General features: G+C 44.7%; 2 protein-coding genes across 4 annotated transcripts; both read right to left on the reverse strand.

Annotated features, from left to right (window-relative positions):
- Positions 1–2: 2 nt before the first annotated feature.
- LOC110527634 (shieldin complex subunit 2) lies at positions 3–11,685 on the reverse strand. 2 transcript variants are annotated; one of them, XM_090238171.1, is made up of 24 exons: positions 11,287–11,685; positions 10,354–10,423; positions 7,546–7,588; positions 7,365–7,440; positions 6,970–7,010; positions 6,452–6,550; positions 5,917–6,071; positions 5,622–5,734; positions 5,272–5,430; positions 4,955–5,059; positions 4,780–4,862; positions 4,460–4,598; positions 4,193–4,309; positions 3,875–4,081; positions 3,620–3,761; positions 3,355–3,469; positions 2,939–3,146; positions 2,414–2,583; positions 2,180–2,282; positions 1,636–1,847; positions 1,410–1,491; positions 1,155–1,318; positions 900–1,011; positions 3–692 (listed from the first exon to the last, which is right to left on the reverse strand). In XM_090238171.1, the coding sequence occupies exons 2-24, from the start codon at positions 10,368–10,370 to the stop codon at positions 628–630; spliced, it is 2,727 nt and encodes a 908-aa protein (XP_090094297.1). In that variant the 5' UTR covers positions 10,371–10,423; positions 11,287–11,685; the 3' UTR covers positions 3–627. The 2 variants fall into 2 exon arrangements, with proteins under 2 accessions (XP_090094297.1, XP_090094294.1); XM_090238168.1 differs by having other exon boundaries at positions 1,155–1,321.
- Positions 11,686–11,774: 89 nt separating this feature from the next.
- On the reverse strand, positions 11,775–18,179 carry shld2 (shieldin complex subunit 2). Of its 2 annotated transcripts, none has more exons than XM_090238180.1 (9): positions 17,774–18,179; positions 15,825–17,154; positions 15,469–15,576; positions 14,530–14,724; positions 14,127–14,273; positions 13,770–13,976; positions 12,724–12,961; positions 12,266–12,381; positions 11,775–12,158 (listed from the first exon to the last, which is right to left on the reverse strand). In XM_090238180.1, exons 2-9 carry the CDS (start codon positions 17,062–17,064, stop codon positions 11,983–11,985), a joined length of 2,427 nt encoding a protein of 808 aa, XP_090094306.1. In that variant the 5' UTR covers positions 17,065–17,154; positions 17,774–18,179; the 3' UTR covers positions 11,775–11,982. The 2 variants fall into 2 exon arrangements, with proteins under 2 accessions (XP_090094306.1, XP_090094302.1); XM_090238176.1 differs by having other exon boundaries at positions 14,112–14,273.
- Positions 18,180–19,201: the final 1,022 nt, after the last annotated feature.

Raw genomic sequence — 19,201 nt, forward strand, 5'->3', positions numbered from 1 at the left:
CGTTGTCAGAAATTCATTTAATTCAACGACAAGATATAGTTAACATTACATGGCAAATACACTCGCAAACGTTTCACACCTGCAGTATGGCTGTACAATTATTTGGTGAATGTTAAACCAAATTAATACACAGTATTAGTAAGACTGTCAGCCAATAAATATGTGTGAAATTGATTCATAATTCCATTCAACAATTTGACATTGCATATTTGAGATTCTTATTTATACTTTGACTTTTTGGAAGGTGTCAATGTACCACTAAAAAAGACCAGCCTATCTTTTGTCAACTTTCACCATCAGAAATAATGTAAGGAGATGAGGCCACTTATAATTACTGTACATATTGAGACCGAGTTGTCCTTAGTTTGTTGCCTTCGGCTTTCTGTCTGAATAAGAAAAATAACGTACAAGAACATTATCTGGATGCCCAACAATGTGAGTTGTCAACGTTGCAGTCATGGCAGAGAGAATTCTGCATTCATCAGCAAAGGCTCTGGAATGACATCCAATTCTCAATGGTTTCCCCATAGGGTGTGCTGAACAGGGTTTGTTATATCTCCCAGATGAAATGCTGGACTGAAACCTCCCACCCACCGAGCTGGTCCTACCCCTCACCCTTCCTGGTGCTCACTGGTTGGCCAAGGCTGGCTCATCCATTGGCTGACTCCCAAAGCCGCTGTCCACTGTCTGATCTGAATGGCAGAGTGAGGATGGTTTTTATGTCTCATTTCATATATTAGGCATGAACAAGAGTAAATAACATTGAATTAGGATCAATTCTACTGTTTTTGGGAAGGAACCTCTACATACAGTATGCCTTTGCAATGGCATAAGTACATGATAGAGAGACTGATAATGTGTATGTGTGTGGTGGATTGTTCTAGTGGTCGCTCTGGTACCTGTGTTCTGTTTGTCCTCTCTCAGCTCAGCCCGTCTCAGCAGTCGCACTCCTTCAGTCAGACCCAGAGACTGCAGAGCCTCCACCAGTCCTTCCACTGGACCGCCACCCAACTACACAGAGAGAGAGAGAGATACTGTCGGCTCACTCGGGCACCATCATCTTTATTCTCTTCAAGCAGTCATGCCATTCTAACAGCCTACTTACTTAATACTTAGCCCCTTGCTAGACACACACACACAGCCCCCCTGCTCACCTTGTAATTCTCCAGCAGTTTGTAGCAGGGAGAGGGACTCTCCTGGTACAGGTGTGCCAGGGAGAGCATGTTGAGTTTCTCTGCCAGCTGTCTCCAGGGCACATCGCCCAGACTGAGGAGCTCACACAGTTTATGGAGCGTCTCACTGTCTAGCTGCTCACTTTCTGCTGAGGGGAATGGGAACAGTGGTTAGATTACTGGATAGAGCTCAGGTAATGTTCCCGAGTCAAAATGGTGGCATGACCATTCTCTTACCGTCCATGCTGTTTGGTTTAGGCTTTTTACTTGAGTGTTGGCTGGACTTGGGTCTCTGTCTGGTGTCTAGAAGGTCTCTCACCTGTAGCAGGGGACGATTTATGTAAGTTCAAAGGCTGGACTGAGGTTAATGCCAATCTATCCACACCACAAACACTACAGCATGTTCTGTTTTTAATCACTTTTTCCACACAAATGTCGGGTTGATAAGACGAATCAATCTCACCTTTTGACATTTAGTAAGGTCAAAGGGTGTATGTCCTGTTGCTGGTCTCTTACGAGGGTTGACTTGTTCTTTCCCCAACGGTGGTGGGATGGTTGGTTGCTGTTGGATCTGTAACTCTCTGAAATCTCTTATTGGTCCATCCTCTTGCTCCTCATCAGAGGAAGAGGAGCTTAAGAAGAGCGGCTCATCATTCTCCAGATTCTTATCGGCTCCTGAGGAGAGGAAAGTCGTTAGTGTTCTATTTGCGTTCTGTTCACTTAATGGACACTTTTCCAAAGCAAAAAACATGGCGATCAAATTGAGGACCGTACAGTGAAATGCTTACTTACAAGCCCTTAACCAATACAGTTAAGAGAAAAAGTGTTTAAAAAAAGTAGTTAAAGAGCAGCAGTAAAATAACAGTAGCGAGGCTATATATGCACAATAAATGACTGCTCACACACTTCAATCTCGTTTTGTAGTCCAGTCCCTATGTAACTGAATGAGGTAAAAACATTCTGTTCATGTCATGCATTGGATGGTTGGTAGGGGGTATGTATCTCACCTGCAGCAATGAGCATGGAGCAGAGAGTGGGGGAGCCCTGACTGGCGGCCAGATGGAGAGGAGTGTTACCCCCAAACGTACACATGTTTACGTCTGCTTTCAGCTGTAGGACAGGAGAGAAGGGGACACCACAGGTTAGATAAAAGAGAAACGGAGACGCCACAGAGTCTGAGTAAGAATAGTAGATGAGTAGCTTCATTAAGGTGTGTGCGCACTGGGTGTCAAGTAAGGTACCTCTGTGATGAGAGTGCAGGCCACTTTCAAGAGGTTCTCTCTAACAGCCAGGTGGAGGGCGGAGCATCCACTCCCCCGCTCGGGGTCATTGATCTTAGCCCCGCTCCCCACCAGCAGACGTAGACAGCGCTCTCCTCCCTTGCGAACAGCCAGATGGAGAGGATGGAGACCTGAGAAGGAGGGAATTAAAGAGATTAATACCGTCTACTACAATAATAAGCACCTAGTGAGTCTTAGGCCAGGATTCAATCAGAGACAAGGCTGTAGACAAGGCGTCTTTTTAAAAGGCATTGTTCCCACGTTCGGCTCAATCGGAAATTACCTTTAAATGTCAAGACGTTATAACACAGACTGGATTGAATCCCATCCTTAAGTTAATTGAAGGAATACTGAGTTTACTACTATTGAGAGTAAGCAGCAACCACCATTGCTTAGTTGGTAATTCACATGGTCTAATTATCATGCTCAAGTCTCATGGGCGGAATAAACTCAGATTACCCCCTTCTTTCAACCATCCCAACTCACCATGATAGTCGGCCATGTTGACCAGGTGGTTGTAACGTTCTCCTAGGTGCCCCAGGAGGACCCTGAGTGTGACGTCGTCCCCGGCCAGCGCTGCCAGGTGCAGGGGGGTCCGGCCGTCCCGGTCCAGCAGGGTGGGGTCAGCCCCGGCTCTCAGGAGAACATCCACCACCTTAACCTGCCTGGTGATCACCGCCAGATGGAGAGGAGTCTTCAGAGAGCGAGACAGAGAGATGGCGGACACAGTCAGGAAGAATGAATCTCTTCAACACTAAACCTCCCCTAACTGTACAACTAGGTAGACCTAAAACGTATTCTAGTTTCCCTACCCCCCCAAAAAAAATGTCTGTGTGCAAAGATTCTAAAATCCATCTTCTAAAGTTCAATCCAGCCCTGGTGAGTGGCAGAAGGGTAAATACCTGGCTGAGGTGGTTGAGCTTGTCGAGGACTTTGCGTTGCTGGATGGTGAGGAGTGTATGAACCAGCTGCTGGATCACAGCTGACTGCTGGTGAATGATGGCCAGGTGCAAAGGCCTGTGGGGAGACAGAACACAAAAGTGAGCAAAGCAAACTCAATACAAAACACACTGCATGTACAGTATAATGTATAGAATGGAGGCAGACACTCAACTCAGATCCTCAAAAACATGTACTGATGTGCTGTAGAGGCAGAGTTAGACTCACGTGTCTCCGTTTTCATCCTGGACCCCACATAGGTGTCTCTGCATTGCCAGAAGGACCCGGACGTCCCCAGTTGTGCAGTACTGTAGGAGAGCCCCAGCTGTCTGCTTGGTCATCCGAGTGGCCCTGCTCTGGAGAGTAGCAGCTGGAAACAAAAGGATTGTCTTATTAACATAACACAACTTATGACAATTTCTCCAACATGTAGCTAGCTAACTCTAGTTGTCCCTGCCCCAGCACTGCTATAATGTGGCTTACCAATCTGGAAGAGCTGCTGTTGTAGTGGTGGTGAGGCTGTCTGTCCTGGCGTCTGTCCTGGCATCTGTTTGGCCATCCCTCCAGCTTGCTGCTGGGTACCCTCAGCCTGGGCAGTGGTGCCTGACATCTGGGCTCCACCACCCCCAAAACAAGTGAATCCACCCCCCATCCACCCTGATCCATTCATCTGCTGGTTAAACTGGAATCCTGTGGATAGGAAAGAAATGATTTAGTGAGGAGGCCAGCATTTCATCTGATATCAACGAGAATAAGGGCAGACATAAAAAGAGTTCAAGTATGTAGATCTAGGTTCCTCACCTGCTCCTCCTGGTCCTCCGGCACCTCTCCCTGCCCCCCCAGCCCCTCCCAGAGGCCCTCTCCATGGGTCATTATAGGGGAGGGGCTTCTGCTTCTTACGTTGAACCTCCTCTTTATCTAAGTTACACACGCAGAGGAGAGCCAAAGAGAGAGGGAGAGGGGAAGAGAGCGTTAAAAAGGTTTGATTCAATCCAATGGGACCTCCAGCTCTGGACTCCATCATTGTTCTCTCTCGCAAAAGGGATTGTGAGTATCAGACTAACTCACCTTGAATTTGAGGAACGTAGGTGAACTGCTTGGGGTCGCTGCAGTCTCCCACTTTCTTCCTTTTCAACTGGAGGAACACAGTGACTGAACGATCGATCTCTGTGCTGTGGTACGGGGGTGTCTTAAACACGATGGCATACTGCACAGGTAGGGGCCCAAACAGTGACATCAATGAGAAGGGTTTGAGTAAGATCATACATGGTGTGCGGTCAACATTTGCCAAATAATGTGCTTGGTATTCACAAGAATACTTATTACTCACACAAAATCCCCCCCCCCCGACACACTCTCTCACTTCACACTGAGTAAGGACTCTGTACCTGCTTGTGGACATCAGTTGGAGAGAAGTCACCAAAGGCCTCCCAGCTTCCATCCTCCTCATAGAAGCGGATCTCAATATCATCTGAAAAGTAGAACAAAACATGTGTGAAATTGTGTAAATTGTTTCCCAGACAAACTATTGTAAAATGAGTGCGGGCTGAACTGCCCCCTCACCTTTTTGTACTTTGTCACACAGTAGGAAGATCTCATCCCCTCCCAGCACAGACCCAGAGGTCTTATCCATACGGGAGATTTTCAGGTTGGAAGCGTTGGGTGACTCTGGGTGGATAAATATAATCATGTGTTCACTACTGACAATAGTAATACATGTACATTTTTCAGCACTAACACAAGATATTCAACTAATCAAGGTCTTGATGATTAGTTTTTTCATTTAAAATCAGATATGATAGTACTGGTCTGAAACAAAAGCCTATAGGTTCCTAGGACCAGGATTGAAGAACACAGAGATGGAAAGAGTTTCTACTCACTGCTGTCAAAGATGGGATTGGAGACCACTGGCTTCAGGGCCCTAGAGAACCCTCCGTTACTGTCCTGGAGGTAGGCCGTGAACTTTAACCTCACTATGTTCAGGTCCATGATCCTGCCCAGCTCGTTGGCTTCTCTCAATATGGCTTGTTCCTCTGCATCTGTGAGCGATAGACAGAGAGAGGGTGTCTTTGTAGCAGTTTTCACAAACACATTGATTTCTATGCACTAACATGTAAACCATGCGATGAGATTTGCACAAAGTTGTGGGTTGCACGTAGTATATCTCAAGTTAGGATTCCACCCTCAGAGTAGATTCCTCATTTGAAAGGACAGTAAAGTAGGCTCTTACCAGTAAAATGGTAGTGCTGCCCCCTTTGTCTCCTCTTCTCGTCTCTCAGTCTCTTGAACAACACTTCCCCCACCCCTTTCTTTGTGACATGGAGGATGCCCAGGTTACTGAACCTACAGAGGAGAGATAAATCGAATGAGAAATGGGTAGTTTGAGAGATGTTGACATTCACCAGTCAAGTTACGGCAGGTAGCCCAGTGGTTAAGAGCGTTGGGCTAGTAATCGAAAGGTCACTGGTTCAAATCCCAGAGCCGGCAAAGGTGGAAAACTAGATAGACAACCAATCTGTACTCACTGTGCTGTGAGTTCATTGGGGCCCACATCCACACTGCATTTTCCACTTTCCGTGCAGCAGTGCCTCCCCACCAGACTGTGAGCGTGGACCTGGGGGGGGTCAGAGTGGGTCACCAGCTGCACCTCTACCCTGGCTATCCCCACATAGTTAGACACCTGGAGAGACGCAGACAGAACGAAAGAGAGGGCGTTAAGACAGACCGTTATTGACTAAAGATAACTATGTTCAAGTCCTAAGAGGCTGGACTTCACCTCAATACACCATTACACAGATACACTAACAACGTACAAAGCAAGATGATTCAGTGGAGAAGCACAACTTTACAGTTAAATTACTGTAACAATTGTTTTTATTCACAACGTGTGTCTCAAACAATAATGCAATGTCAATATATCGAATATGTCATTTGAAAGCGTATTGGGCTCCATTGAGTTAAGACGCATGGTGAAAAGCAGGCAGACAGTGAAGCTAAAAAAAAAACAGATAAACAGACAGCCAAGTATCCAACAGTGTGTACTACAGTACAGTAGCTGACCTTGACAGTGGGATAGGTTCTCCTGTTCCTCTCGCTGGAGGCCCCTGGGAGCCCACCGTGGGACGGACCCTCACACTCATAGCGGAATCTGAAGCCTCTCTGCAGACAGGCGAACAAGGAGGTCAAGAGAAAGTTCCCCAACATCAGTGCCTGCACTTACTGTAACAAAGAGTCACTTCCTAAATCCTGGACTTTCCAACCCAGCGTCATATTCTAATCCCATAAAGCAAAGACGGGAGTGAGGGACAAGCCTGACATTGGTATCTCGATTTCTACATTCCATTCTAGTTCAAAGGGCACCTTCTTTGGGATAGTTGAGAGCAGGAGCAAGATATAAAGTACCTATAGGAAAATGGTTGGTGTGAATGTCATAGTTTCGCAATGAAAGGCGGGAAGAGCTCTGTGAATTTGATAGTTTCGAAATTGGTGTTCAAGTCTTATGCAATTACTTTGAACAGAAACAGTAGAGCAAGGGAAGACGTCATTCCACTGTTTTAAGAGCAACTCGCTGAGCTCACCTGTTTGGGCTCCTCAAGTATTTGAATGTAGGGTCCATGAACTGTTAACAAAGAAACACAGGGTCACTGTCACTGGAAGATGGAGGCTACAAATCAAGACTCACATCCAAGCCCTTCAAAAATCCAGGGTAGAGAATCCAAAGATGTAAAAAAAATATAGGCAGCATATTTGCGTTACATACATGTGCATGGTTCATTGTGTACGATATCATAATTGCTATGCACTACATACGGCATGTGCAGTTTTGAAAGACATTTAAACATGTGTCAGTGAGATCCCTTCTACTTGAGTGACGTACGTGCCATATTCACATCATACCAAATAATATTACTACAGTACAACTTGAGTATGCTGCATCCACGTGGTACAACGTGTACACAAGGTACAAACTCACCTGTCTCGGGTATGTAGGGCTCACTCTTGACCTCCACAGGTGGCATGAACTCATAAGTCGATAAGTTCATCATCAGCTGGGGAGATTACATGATTACATTTTTATTTGCATATCTTTCAAAAATGTATTTCATTCTAACATAATATAACAGACATACTGTCAAATCAAGCAAATACATTACCTCATTTTCAATCATTTTCATGCTGTACTGAGCTTCATCCATTCTGAAACACAAGGGTGAAATACAAATGACCAAATGTAGTTAAGACTCTTTTCTGATCATAAATAACAAGTCTCCATACCTTTCAGTTTTGTAGAGATGTACACAGACAGGAAGTCGTTTACTTCAATACTACTCAATGTGAAAAAGTCACTTGACTCACTAAGTCCCCTCTGTTCCCTCTCATCGAGATTTTAATTTTTTTTTTTTTTTTTAATTCAAGTGAAAGAAATATGAGATGTAACAACAAAAATGGAGATAACGTTCAATCTCATACACTCACACTTTATGGTAATTGAACAAGGAAGGGTGTTGCAGTGTTCTGTTCTTTTCTTACTTTCCCCCTCCCTCTTTTACTCACGCATATCACTTCCTGGAAGTGAGGAAGGGAAAAAAAACAGAGAGGAAATCCCCCAGAATACCAGCTCAGCGCTGCCGCTGATTTCAGACTGACTCAGTACACCAGATACAAAAGCCTGGTGTTTTTTTTTTTATAAAGAGCCTTTATTTCTTTCTCTATAATCTTTAAAATAACATCCAACCTTCTTCCTCTCCATTTTGCATTCGGAAAAAAAATCCAACTGAACTGAAGGAAACTGAATGCACAACTGAATGCATTCAACTGAAATGTGTCTTTCTGCAATAAGGCTATTAGAATAAAAGTTCTGACTTGATGTGAACTGGAGGTTAGCCTAACCCTTCAAAGTGAGACTACAAATGCCCAAACCTGTTTTTCTACTCTGAACAATAGGGAAAAACCCTGACAACAGCCTCCTATTCTAGGGGGGGGGGGGGGGGGGGGGGGGGGGTTCTAAGGTCATTGTCAGTGGCTTCCGCTCTGACTGGGCCATGTTCATGTAGTAGGTTTAAGAGTAAGCAGGGTTGGCCCAGGTGCTTTTTATACAGATGAGCAGGATGCTTTTCCGAACGTGTTACATTGTCACGCAAAATGTCACGCCTCTGTGAGACAGTGTCATGATGCTGAATTGAAAGGAAGTCTGCGGTTTGAAGAATGTTAGCAGTGACATCTGTCATCTAAACCAGGGGTGTCCAAACACCAGTATCCGTGACACTAGGAGTTAAGGAAGAAAACATAACAAAACATGAAGCGGACTTCATTTCTTGAGGAAATAGTCCTAATGTTGTAAAAAAAACAGCCGTGTGTTGACACAGAGTCACATTTGTTAATTTTGCTGAAGTAGGTTGTAGCCCTTCACACTGGTGGAATGCAGTGGCTGTTACAGTAACATGCTATAAATGTCACGAGTTCAGACTCTGTGCTTCACAGCTCTGTATGGGTTTTCACTGACAGACGTTCTGAACTTGAGCACTGAATGTGACAAGAAGTTGCTCCCCTCCCTCCCACTAATTGTGCTTTTTTTTTTGTCTGAGTGAGGGAAATGCTACATTTTGAAAGAGACATTGAGGATCATAGTAAATTACGCTTTGATGTCATTACAAGCAAGCCAAACGCCCATCCAAATGCGTACTTCACATTTCCATATGATAAAGCTCATGTTATACATTGTCAACATTTATGATCACTATGTTTGATGTACAGTTACAAGATGACATGGTGTCCTACCCCTGGGTTGTTCTGACCAAAATGTCTGTTGTGAAGAAAATTCACCGTGGAACACACACTTGAATGTGCACAAGTCTTTTCTAGGCACCAAAATGACGACCTGTTTCTCTAAATTGCCCTGTGAAAGCCTTACACTGTAGAATCATATTTTATAAAAATTACAGCTGAAGACTCTTCATTGAGTCATAAAAGTGCATTGAAATGGCTTAGGAACCGTGTACACTTTGGTGAGGTGTGGCCACTGGGAGACACCCGTTGGTCCTCTCACTGAAACCCTTGTCATTTTTTGGTCTGATGTTGCATCTACCCCACATTTTCCAGGAATATTCTTATCGTGTTACTGAACGTATCCAGTACCTTCATATTTCGTTATCAAAAAATGCGGCTCAAAGTACAGCACACATCAAATCAACAGTGTAAATGTTTGGATTCAGTCTTGTGTCAAGTGAACCGTTCTGTCCTCAACTTTGGTCTAATCATTTCCCCATAATCTCCAAACTGTTCCCTTTCAACTGCTACCAGGCTTATGCTTTTCCTATTTATTCTGTAAGACACATTTCATTTAGCCCTGTCCATGTAGGCTAATTCCCACGAGTAAAGGGTAACTAAAAGGACCATAGAGTGAAATCGGCTTTGGTTCTTTTTTTGCAAAGGAAAAGCTGGTATCACAGTACTGCGCTACCGGTATTGTGACAACACGAAACAAAAACGGAGGCCTTTGTTTTATAGATTAGATTCCGAGTGGCATAAGAGAACGATGCGTGGACATATCAGAACACGCAAGAACGTGTACTTGTGTATGAACAGATTAATATGGCAAAGACAACAATTAGATCAAGTTGGCAAACAGCACCACCTCCAGCAGCAGAATGAGTCTCCACCTTTCAGAAGTAGCACCATGAACACAGCTGCCATTTTACTCAAGTCTTCCTCTCGCACTAGGCCTACTCCACCTGAGCTATCAAAGCGTGCCAGCTAAAGAACAGCAGAACAAACGCAACACTAAAACAAGCACAACCATTTACTGGTTCATTCCTTTACAACAGACCCCACTCTTGACCCTGATCCATAGTTCCAGTCTGTTCAAATTGACCTCAATCAACTGTAGAGGACAATCAACTGTCAAAAGACTGTAGAGAGACCCCTCAACAAAGCAGCCCAACAATCACAACAGCAGTACGTACCTTAGTGCTTCAGACATGATGCCTGTCAGTGGATCATAGATGATGATACTTCGGGCTCACTGTCAGCTCCCTGCAATAGGAAACTGTTATTAGTCCATTGGGTATTTCTAATTCAGAGGGGTTGGGTTAAATGCGGAAGACACATTTCAGTTGAACGCATTCAGTTGTACAACGGACTAGGTATCTCCCTTTTCCGTTCCCATATTTCCTATGGGTTTAACAACATCATCCCACCACTATAGTGGCTCACCACAGCAAGTTTGTGTGTCCATATCCAAATAGTACAGCAGCAGACTAATATGGGAATTTCCAGGCCCTGGTTGCTGAGATGGAGCCAAACCCGCAACCCACTTTTCCCCATGAAACAATGTTGAACAAATTAGAATGAATGTACATACAGTCAGTAAGCATAGACAATCAGTAACTCTTGCATAATGAGAGCTTTATTAGTTGGTCCAATTTGTACATAATCTTCTTGTTACATATTTATTAATGAAATAACTTAGTCTGCTGATGCCTAGGCTTCAGCTGTAGACCTATCATCACCTCACAGCCAGTCAACAATGTATGGCTGTGCGTTCATTGAGCACAACAAATATGCTTCGGCCATCATTTGTAAACAAATTCATACTACATACAGTATTAAAGCATGTTCTTACGTCTGGCGCGGTCCCATTTCAATGTAACTATCATCCTTTTAAAATCATATTTGTTTATGAATGTTTTCTGATGCATATATAGCCATGGGTTTATGAAGGCAATTAGGCCGTTAAAGTTGTTTCATAACTTCAAACCATAATTTATAATGAAAAGGTCACAACTTTCCAGCAAGATATAGGGTATATATAGGCTTGTCAAAGGAGTCTGTCCTGGAATACGTATAACAGGGAAGACTACAACATACATGCAACCACTGTTCATAAAATCCCTTACCTTACAACTCCTCTGAACTTGATCCACCTCTAAGGAGAGAACTGGGCAGCACGACTGCTGCTGCTGAAGTTGATCAAACCGATGATGAAATGTCAGGGCGTACCTCAAAAGTACAGAGCACAGTGTTCACTTCACTGTCGGCTCAAATCCGGGATTTGTTCCATGTATTTCCCCATCTATTAAACTGTCGATTTTCTCATATTTAGCTATCTGTTATGATAGGCTGCCTCTCTTGTCTACGGTCTATCAAGCCAGCTGGAAAGCCCCGGAGAGCTGGGGGAATTCCGCAGACACGTGTCAAACTCGAGCTACCAATTGGTTGTGGGAAGTGCCCTTTCTACAAACTCCCGCCCTCATTGCAACAGCAATAACATGATCTGGACTGCAAAGATGAGAGGTTCAAGCAAGGATGTAATGGATGTTTGTATATTTTAGTAATAAAATGTGATATGGACATAAACAAAATGTATATGTACTATACTGCAATATTTGTACACTGAAAATATATATTTTTATTTCACAAGGAAAAATTATTAATATTCCAACAAATTCATACAAACATGACACCATTTTACATATCAACATAGTACTTTCAGGGAGGCCTAAACATACCTCAAAGATCTGTGATGACTGTGGTAGGGTAGTACAAATACATTCATGTGACATTTGGAGTTGATTCAAGTGAACCGAGACATGTTATGATTTGGGGTCATGAAAATCCAGCAGTAGAAAGTCCTGGGCAGTGGGGACGCTGTTCTCGTCACACAGGAAGTGGCTGCGGACGGTAAGGAGGAAGGTGCGTCTGGGAATGGACAGCAATGAATAAATCCTCTCAGCCACTACCTGGACTAACCTCACATCTGACCCTGGAGCTGTGGGAGAAAGAGACATAATAATGTCAGTGTCACAAACGGCAGGTGGATGAGTGACAGAAAGATAAGAGGCATGGGTTTGGCGGTGGGAAAACACATCCTCTTACCGACCGTCTTGCTCAGCTTGTCAGGAGGAGTGTCGAGCAGGATCTTCTGCAGCAGGACAGGTGGCACCTGCACACACACCTGGCTTTCCCCATTCTTCACTGTCAGTATTACTGGCCTGGAGTTAAGTGGGGAAGTCACTTTACTAAACCAAAACACAAGCCAAACAGTCAGATGGTACTAACATAGTGTAAGCTAGTATTGGAGCTTGAAAGAGCCATTTGCGGTTGATATAATCACCTCTTTTAGAAAATGAGAGCTATTCAGGCTGCTTGAGTTAATTACCGGCCAATTCCATTTCCATTTGGAATGAGTGTGTTTGGTACGTCTGAGAAATGGACACTTCCACGAAGATAATGCGAGTCAGTGAGTGAAGCATTATTAAGGTCTCTCTGTATACCTTAATGTAATGTAAATGCTCGTGATGTTGGTGAGATGCACCGTGTTGTGGTTGTAGGACCTGTAATAGCGTCGTACTCCAGTATGGGGGAGGCAGGGGTAGCAGGGACAGTAGATCCCGTTGTCATCTGTGTCCAGTTCGGCAGCGCAGCGCCCACAACCTGTGAACGTGATGTCACCTGACACTGTGTCCAGGATACTCTCCAGATGCGTGTCGCTGTCCATCCGCTGCAGTGCATTCTGGGAGGGGCTGCCTTGAAACTGGAAAGCTGTGACGTGAACTCTCAGTTCCACATCACCTTAGAGGACAAAAAGCAACAAATGATAAAAGTCAAATATAAGTAAAAACAAAAGAGAAACATTACATCTGCCTGAGGCTGATGCCACACAAGCGCTTGCACGCAGCACACACACAGGTTGTTACACAGGTAAATAGTGGCACACAAGCGCTTGCACGCAGCACACACACACACAGGTTGTTACACAGGTAAATAGTGGCACACAAGCGCTTGCACGCAGCACACACACACAGGTTGTTACACAGGTAAATAGTGGCACACAGAAACACACAGTTGTGTTGAATATTATTCTCCTGGATGTCTTTTGTTTAGCATTACTGTCTTGTTGTTTTTGTCGTTAAAAAAAAGTATCCATTGTTGGTCGTTGGCACATCGTGGTTGTTTGAATTTTAAAAAACAATTGTACAAAAATAAAAAGGCACCAATTGGTAGATGGGCATAAATTTAAAAAATGCAGACATTGGAATTATATATATAAATAAATAAATAAAAATGGTCAGCAACTTCTCAATGGGTTGTGAGAACAGCAATTTAGTGCTGATCCTGCTACTTTTCAATACAGAAATGCATTTACAAAACTGCTGTACTACATGACAGAACCACTATTTTTCGATTTCTCAAGTGTTGTAACATTTTTGTGGCTTGACCAACCAAAATCCAATTGTATTTTCCTGTGACCCTACAAATAAACAAAGTAATGTTCCTGGTCAAAACCCATGTTGTGACCCAGTAGGAATTGCAATGGCCATGAGTCACGCGTAGGTCCCAACCCACTATTTGTCAAACAAACACTGATGTAGCGGCTTACCAGTGTACTTCTGGGACAGGAGAGTGTGCAGGTCTATCTCCAAGCTGGTGCTGGTATGTTTGGCAGGGCCTGGCCGGTAGAACTCCAGCGCCCGCGTGTCGTCGGGGAAGAGAGGCTCACAGGAGCCCCAGGGGGTGGAGTGCAGCTCCAGCAGGCCTGTCGTCATACTCTCTCTTACCAGGAGCAAACGGAAAACCCACACTGCATCTACACAGGAGCAGGGGGCAGCAGCTCACTCATGCAGCAAAATCTAAATAGCTGGTTAGATTATGTAACGCATACAAGTAGAAGGATTGCTAGCACTTGGCTAAATGTTTAGCAAAGTTAGTAACTCATTCTTACTTGTTCTGACTTTACCTTTGTTCCTGTTGATACGCTGCAGCCAGGTCAAGGCAGCTCCCCAGAGCACCACTGCCCCCTGCTGTCCATCCCCCTGCTCTACAGTCAGCACAGCCTTCAGTACTCCTCCTACCCTGGACGTGCCCTCTGCCTCGGCTCGCCACCCTGGGTTGCACACACAGTCAGACACACAGGCTGCTGCTGTCAACCCTCATGTATTGATCGATGTCCATACAACCACCTTCCATATCAAAGGCAAACAAAATGCACAGCAGACAAAAGGGATACATTCAGAAGTGTGCGCATGCCTGTCTGAGTGACAGCTGTGGCGATCTCGGTGCACGTGACAATGCTATGTTGTGTGTGTGAAAAATATAGTGTGTGTTTACATGATGTAATCTCCTAGTCTGAGGCGTATTACCTGTGATCATCTCAGTGTGTGTGATTCGAAGCAGGGCATGCACCAGCGTGTCAGGTCTCAGGGTCCTGAGACGGGCGTGGGCGATGGTGTTAGGATCCTGAGGGACGCGAGGAGGGAGGGACACCAGCAGGGGACGCTTCTCACGCAGGTAACCACACAGAGACCTCAGTGTCCGGCCATTCACATTCTGTGGGACTGAGGAACACAGAAACATTTGTCAATCCCCTCTAGATGTAACGTGGACTTTTTAAGGACTCAACAGTCAGAGATGAACATGTGCAAGGGGCTTTCACAAACACTGACATCATGTGAAGATCAACACCCTCTGAAACGAGTGTTCAATAAAAAACAAGACATCAGGAAGCTATTCAAATGGTCACACTATGCCAAGAGCAGAGAGCAAAAGTGAGTAAGTGAATCTACACCATAAATCAAGACAACTGTGAAAGTGTGATTAGAAATTCTAGAACTTCTAGGGAGGGGTGATAAATGTGCCGCAAGATAAATTGACAGGCACTTGCGAAATTCCCTGCCTAGTCACCAGATTAAAAAATATATATACATTTAACTTGGCAAGTCAGTTAAGAACAAATTCTTATTTACAATGACAGCCTACCAGGGTACAGTGTTCAGGGGCAGAACGACAGGTTTTTACCTTGTCAGCTCAGGGATTCGATCCAGCAACCTTTCGGTTACTGGCCCAATGCTCTAACTAGGCTACCTGCTGCCCCAACGGGGACAAGGCCTACAGGTGCCCAGGTTGGAATCTAAATAGTTGGCTGATTCTACTCCTCTACTTCCACAGTTTATTGTATCCATATGACTTTGGCATGATATTCGATTCATAGTAATGAATTTATAATTGTCACCACAATTAAGACACAGTGGTTTACAAATGGCTTGTTAATGATGTGGTGTTTCCTGTCTAAACAGCCCCACCTAGAGGTGAGCTGCTGCCAGTGACTTGGCCCAGGTTGAGGAGCTTGCTGCTGTACGACGACTGCAGAACCGTCTCTCCTCTCCACTTGTCCTCATTCACCATCACACCTGTCATGATAACACAACAGGTACAGTAGCTGTTACTCCTGTATCATTTATAGAATTGATAGTATATTGGTAGAAAGTACAAATATAAGGAGCAAATGCAAGGAACTTCCTTGCACCTTGATTGTTGTTACTGTAGTACATAAACTGGATAAAGGTGAGTACTTGCAACTGCAAGAGATAACAGCACTATTTTATCTATAAAATATTTATAACAAAGTAATACAAGTAACTTGGTAGTTTATACCTACCAGTGATGAGCAGCACATCTCCAGAATACACAGTAAGGGCCCAGAATGCTGCCCTCCTCCACAGGACCACCTTCATCTCCACTTCTGATTGGTCAGTAACCACCACAGAGGCCAGGGGGATACAGGAGCCAGCAGACGCCCCGGACCTCACTCTAATCTCCTTCAGATGACACGGGTGCACCACGGCCACTAAGATGGAGTAACGCACTCCCTGGGTGCCACATCTAGCCAGGGTGGTGTGGGCTTGGGAAGTAACACAACCCTTCACTGTAGTCTGGTCTGATGACTGATCAGTTCTGTCTATTGTGGGGGAGACTTTACTCCTTTTAGGGGCTGGGGGTTCCGGTGAGGTATTTACAGGAGATCTAGGTGATGGGAGAGGGCTTTTGGAGACTACACCCACTTCTTTGTTCCCCATTGGGTTACCCTGAGAGCAGAGCACCCCATCAGCAGTGGCCTCCAGTATCACCCCTCCTTCCTCCTGCCTCTGGCTCAGCAGGGGCTCATAGAAGAGCTCCATGGAGCCCTGCTGGGTCCCTCCTTGGCCCCGCTCTCTGGGGGACTGAGTGGGGGTGGCTGGGCTGTACAGCTCTGGGGAGCTGGTGAAAGTGGATGGTGTGGATTTAGGTGGCGTTTGTGGAAGTCTGGTTTTCACAGGGCTGGTTTCTGGTTGTCCCCCCAGTCTTCCTCTCAGGAGCAGGGCCTGGCTGAGTGTCCATGCACTGAGGTACTCCGTCTCCACAGACACAGACTGAGCAGGGGCTGGATCTGACTGGATGCCTGCTCTCTCAGGGGCAGACTCAGGCCCTGGTTCAGGCTGCCCGGCAGGGAAGCAGCTGTCCAGATACTCCTTCACTGATTCAGAACACATGTCCTCATCATTAACGACTGTTTGCTCATTCTGGGGAGTTGAGCTCGCCAAAGGGGCCAGGCCGGCCTGGGTTGTCTCTTTACAGCCTGGTTCTCTCTGTAAGGGAAATCCGGTTTGGGTCTCAGGACCTTGGAGACTGGTACCGTGCTTGCTGGTACTGAGCAGCTCTCCGGGCTCTGATGAAGCGTCAATCTCACCTCGACCGTCACTTCCATGGATCCCACCCTCATCTTCCCTGGCCCTCAGTCTGCCCCCCTGCCAGCAGAGCTCCATGGTCCTCCACTGACCAGACTTTCCCTCATCAACATCAGACACAGGTGTGAGGGGAGGGGCACCCATGAACACATGAATTTTGGGTTTGTCGGTCATGCTGCTGTTTTCACTTAAAGCCACATGTCAGAATCTCTTGGGTTCCATAGACACTGCGATGCAATCCTTTCCTCGGAACAGAAAATACTCCTGTGAAGAAAACAGAATCTACGATATAACATATGCATGTTGATAATGATTACTTCATCCCTTTGATAGATTTCTAATGTTAATATGGTTATTATGTAGGCTAATGCTTAGTAAATGTATGTGTTTCTTGGTCAAATAAAGATGAACTCTTTGCCACAGTATGATGCCAAAGAGCAGGACTAGAAGACTTTAAGGTGGGACACTGTAGAGCCCAAACTCACTGATGTGCGAAATCACCTTGGAGGGGTTGAATACTGTACCTCAGTGGAATTTGACTTCCTCTCTTTAAGCAGGGCACATTTCAAAAAGGACAAAGAAGGATGTTTAGCTATTGCTTGGGAGGACAAATAGATTTGTTTCGTCAAGCAAACCTCACACGAGTCAGCAGAAAGCGTAATGGTGATTTGAAAAACATAGTAGAACCCCCCCCACGGTCAAACCCCCCCTCCACACTCAGTACAGGGATTTTAGTGCAGCAGAGGTATACAGCGCCACAGCTGGCAACAATAACAGAGGTCATTAGTCACAGACTCTGTTAAGTACACATGTTCCTGGAATGTGATGTTTCTTTGGAAAAGCCAAAAAAGGCCATGTGTTTGATTAACTCCCTAGAACTCACCAACCAGACGATGGGTGTTGTGAGCACGTGGGCCAATGATCCACCAGAACTGTCCGCTTTGAAACCACATCAAGGTTGATCGCAGCCCTTGAACTACAGAACGCTGTGGTGAGAGACAGGAGAAGATGGGAGTGAGGAGAGGGCGTAGGCCTTCTGATTGTCAAAGTTGTGAGTGTGCTTATACCACAGACACTGCCAGATTTGGTGCAGCTGTAGAACGTTTTGAGGCTCTATTAGCATAGTTGTGGTTGATCATTGGTAGGTTTCTTATTTAAGAAAGCATGGTGGACTGGACTCTGTGTGTGTGCGTGTGTGTGTCCAGCACTAGGGGTGATCTTATCTGTTTACTCAGGGTAGAGGTTGCATCAGCCAGTGCTGTGCCTTTTAGACATGTGTAAGCAAACCCTTTGACACACTGCCCAGTAAGCAAAATGAGGTGGAAAGACCTCTTTTTAGATGTCTTTTCCAGACGTTGACATCACGTGCATTTCAGGTGCTGAATGAAAGGTTAGAAGACATCCTATTTCCAGATGTTGAAAATACATTGAAAATATGTCTTATACGGATGTCAAAAATATGTATATTCCGGACATTGAAATTAGGTGCTGAATGAAAATTCAGCAAATTTTCCGGACGTTGAACATTCTGCCTGTCTGCCTGTCTTTCCCAGACTATGAAAAGTTCTCATTTACAGACATTGAAAATACACATTTTTCAGTCATTGATTCTATGGCCAAATTTCAACTGCTACACATTCTCAAATAAATAAGCATTATATCACAATAATAATTTCACACCTCTTAATAGGAGAATTGCCCAAAATTTAGTATTGCACCCATGTACTGTATCACATGCACTTATGTTAACTTTTTCAAAAGCTTTAAAACTGAAACAATGATATTCAAAGTTGTCCAACATACAGAATAAAGGTTATATTTATTTATTTATTGCTATGAATGTGATAGGTTGTTGTTAATCTACTTTAGTTGAATGCACTGAAGTCAGTCCTATAGGTCACACTAGATAAGAGCGTCTGCTGAAGGAAAGTTCTCAGGACATATAAAAACAAACACTTGCAAAGCATGCTGGGTATTATTCTAAGGAGCTCCGCCCCCAAACATGTAAACATTTGGTCGGTGCGGACCAGATCCAAAACTGAACGAATCATTGATGTCTAGGCTATTTTTCACAAGTTTGAATATCACAGTACAGTAGTAAAAACAGTAAAAACAGAGTACAGTATAGTACAGTTCTATATGGTACAGGACAGTGGAGTTTTATTCAGTAGAGTACAGTACGGTACAGCAGTTTAATTCCTTAGAGTAGACTACAATACAGTACACTTTACTCTAGTGTGCTCTATTGTACTGTACATTTCCTTACTGTACTGTGCACTACAAGGATGGGCCCGCGGTTCAATTTCCTCAA

Source organism: Oncorhynchus mykiss, chromosome 1 (assembly GCF_057628025.1).
Source record: "Oncorhynchus mykiss isolate SJ-2025 chromosome 1, ASM5762802v1, whole genome shotgun sequence".
NCBI classification, from domain to species: Eukaryota; Metazoa; Chordata; class Actinopteri; order Salmoniformes; family Salmonidae; genus Oncorhynchus; species Oncorhynchus mykiss.

Excerpts from the sequence above, each read along its gene's own strand:
- LOC110527634 (XM_090238168.1), bottom strand. Across the intron at positions 6,551-6,969 it reads TACTTGAGGAGCCCAAACAG|AGAGGCTTCAGATTCCGCTA; the intron begins GTGAGCTCAGCG and ends GCCTGTCTGCAG. Across the intron at positions 1,492-1,635 it reads ACCTTACTAAATGTCAAAAG|GTGAGAGACCTTCTAGACAC; the intron begins GTGAGATTGATT and ends CCCCTGCTACAG.
- shld2 (XM_090238176.1), bottom strand. The coding sequence starts at position 17,064 with ATGACCGACAAACCCAAAATTCATGTGTTCATGGGTGCCCCTCCCCTC. Across the intron at positions 14,725-15,468 it reads TGGCAGCAGCTCACCTCTAG|TCCCACAGAATGTGAATGGC; the intron begins GTGGGGCTGTTT and ends TGTGTTCCTCAG. Across the intron at positions 12,962-13,769 it reads CCTGTCCCAGAAGTACACTG|GTGATGTGGAACTGAGAGTT; the intron begins GTAAGCCGCTAC and ends TTGTCCTCTAAG.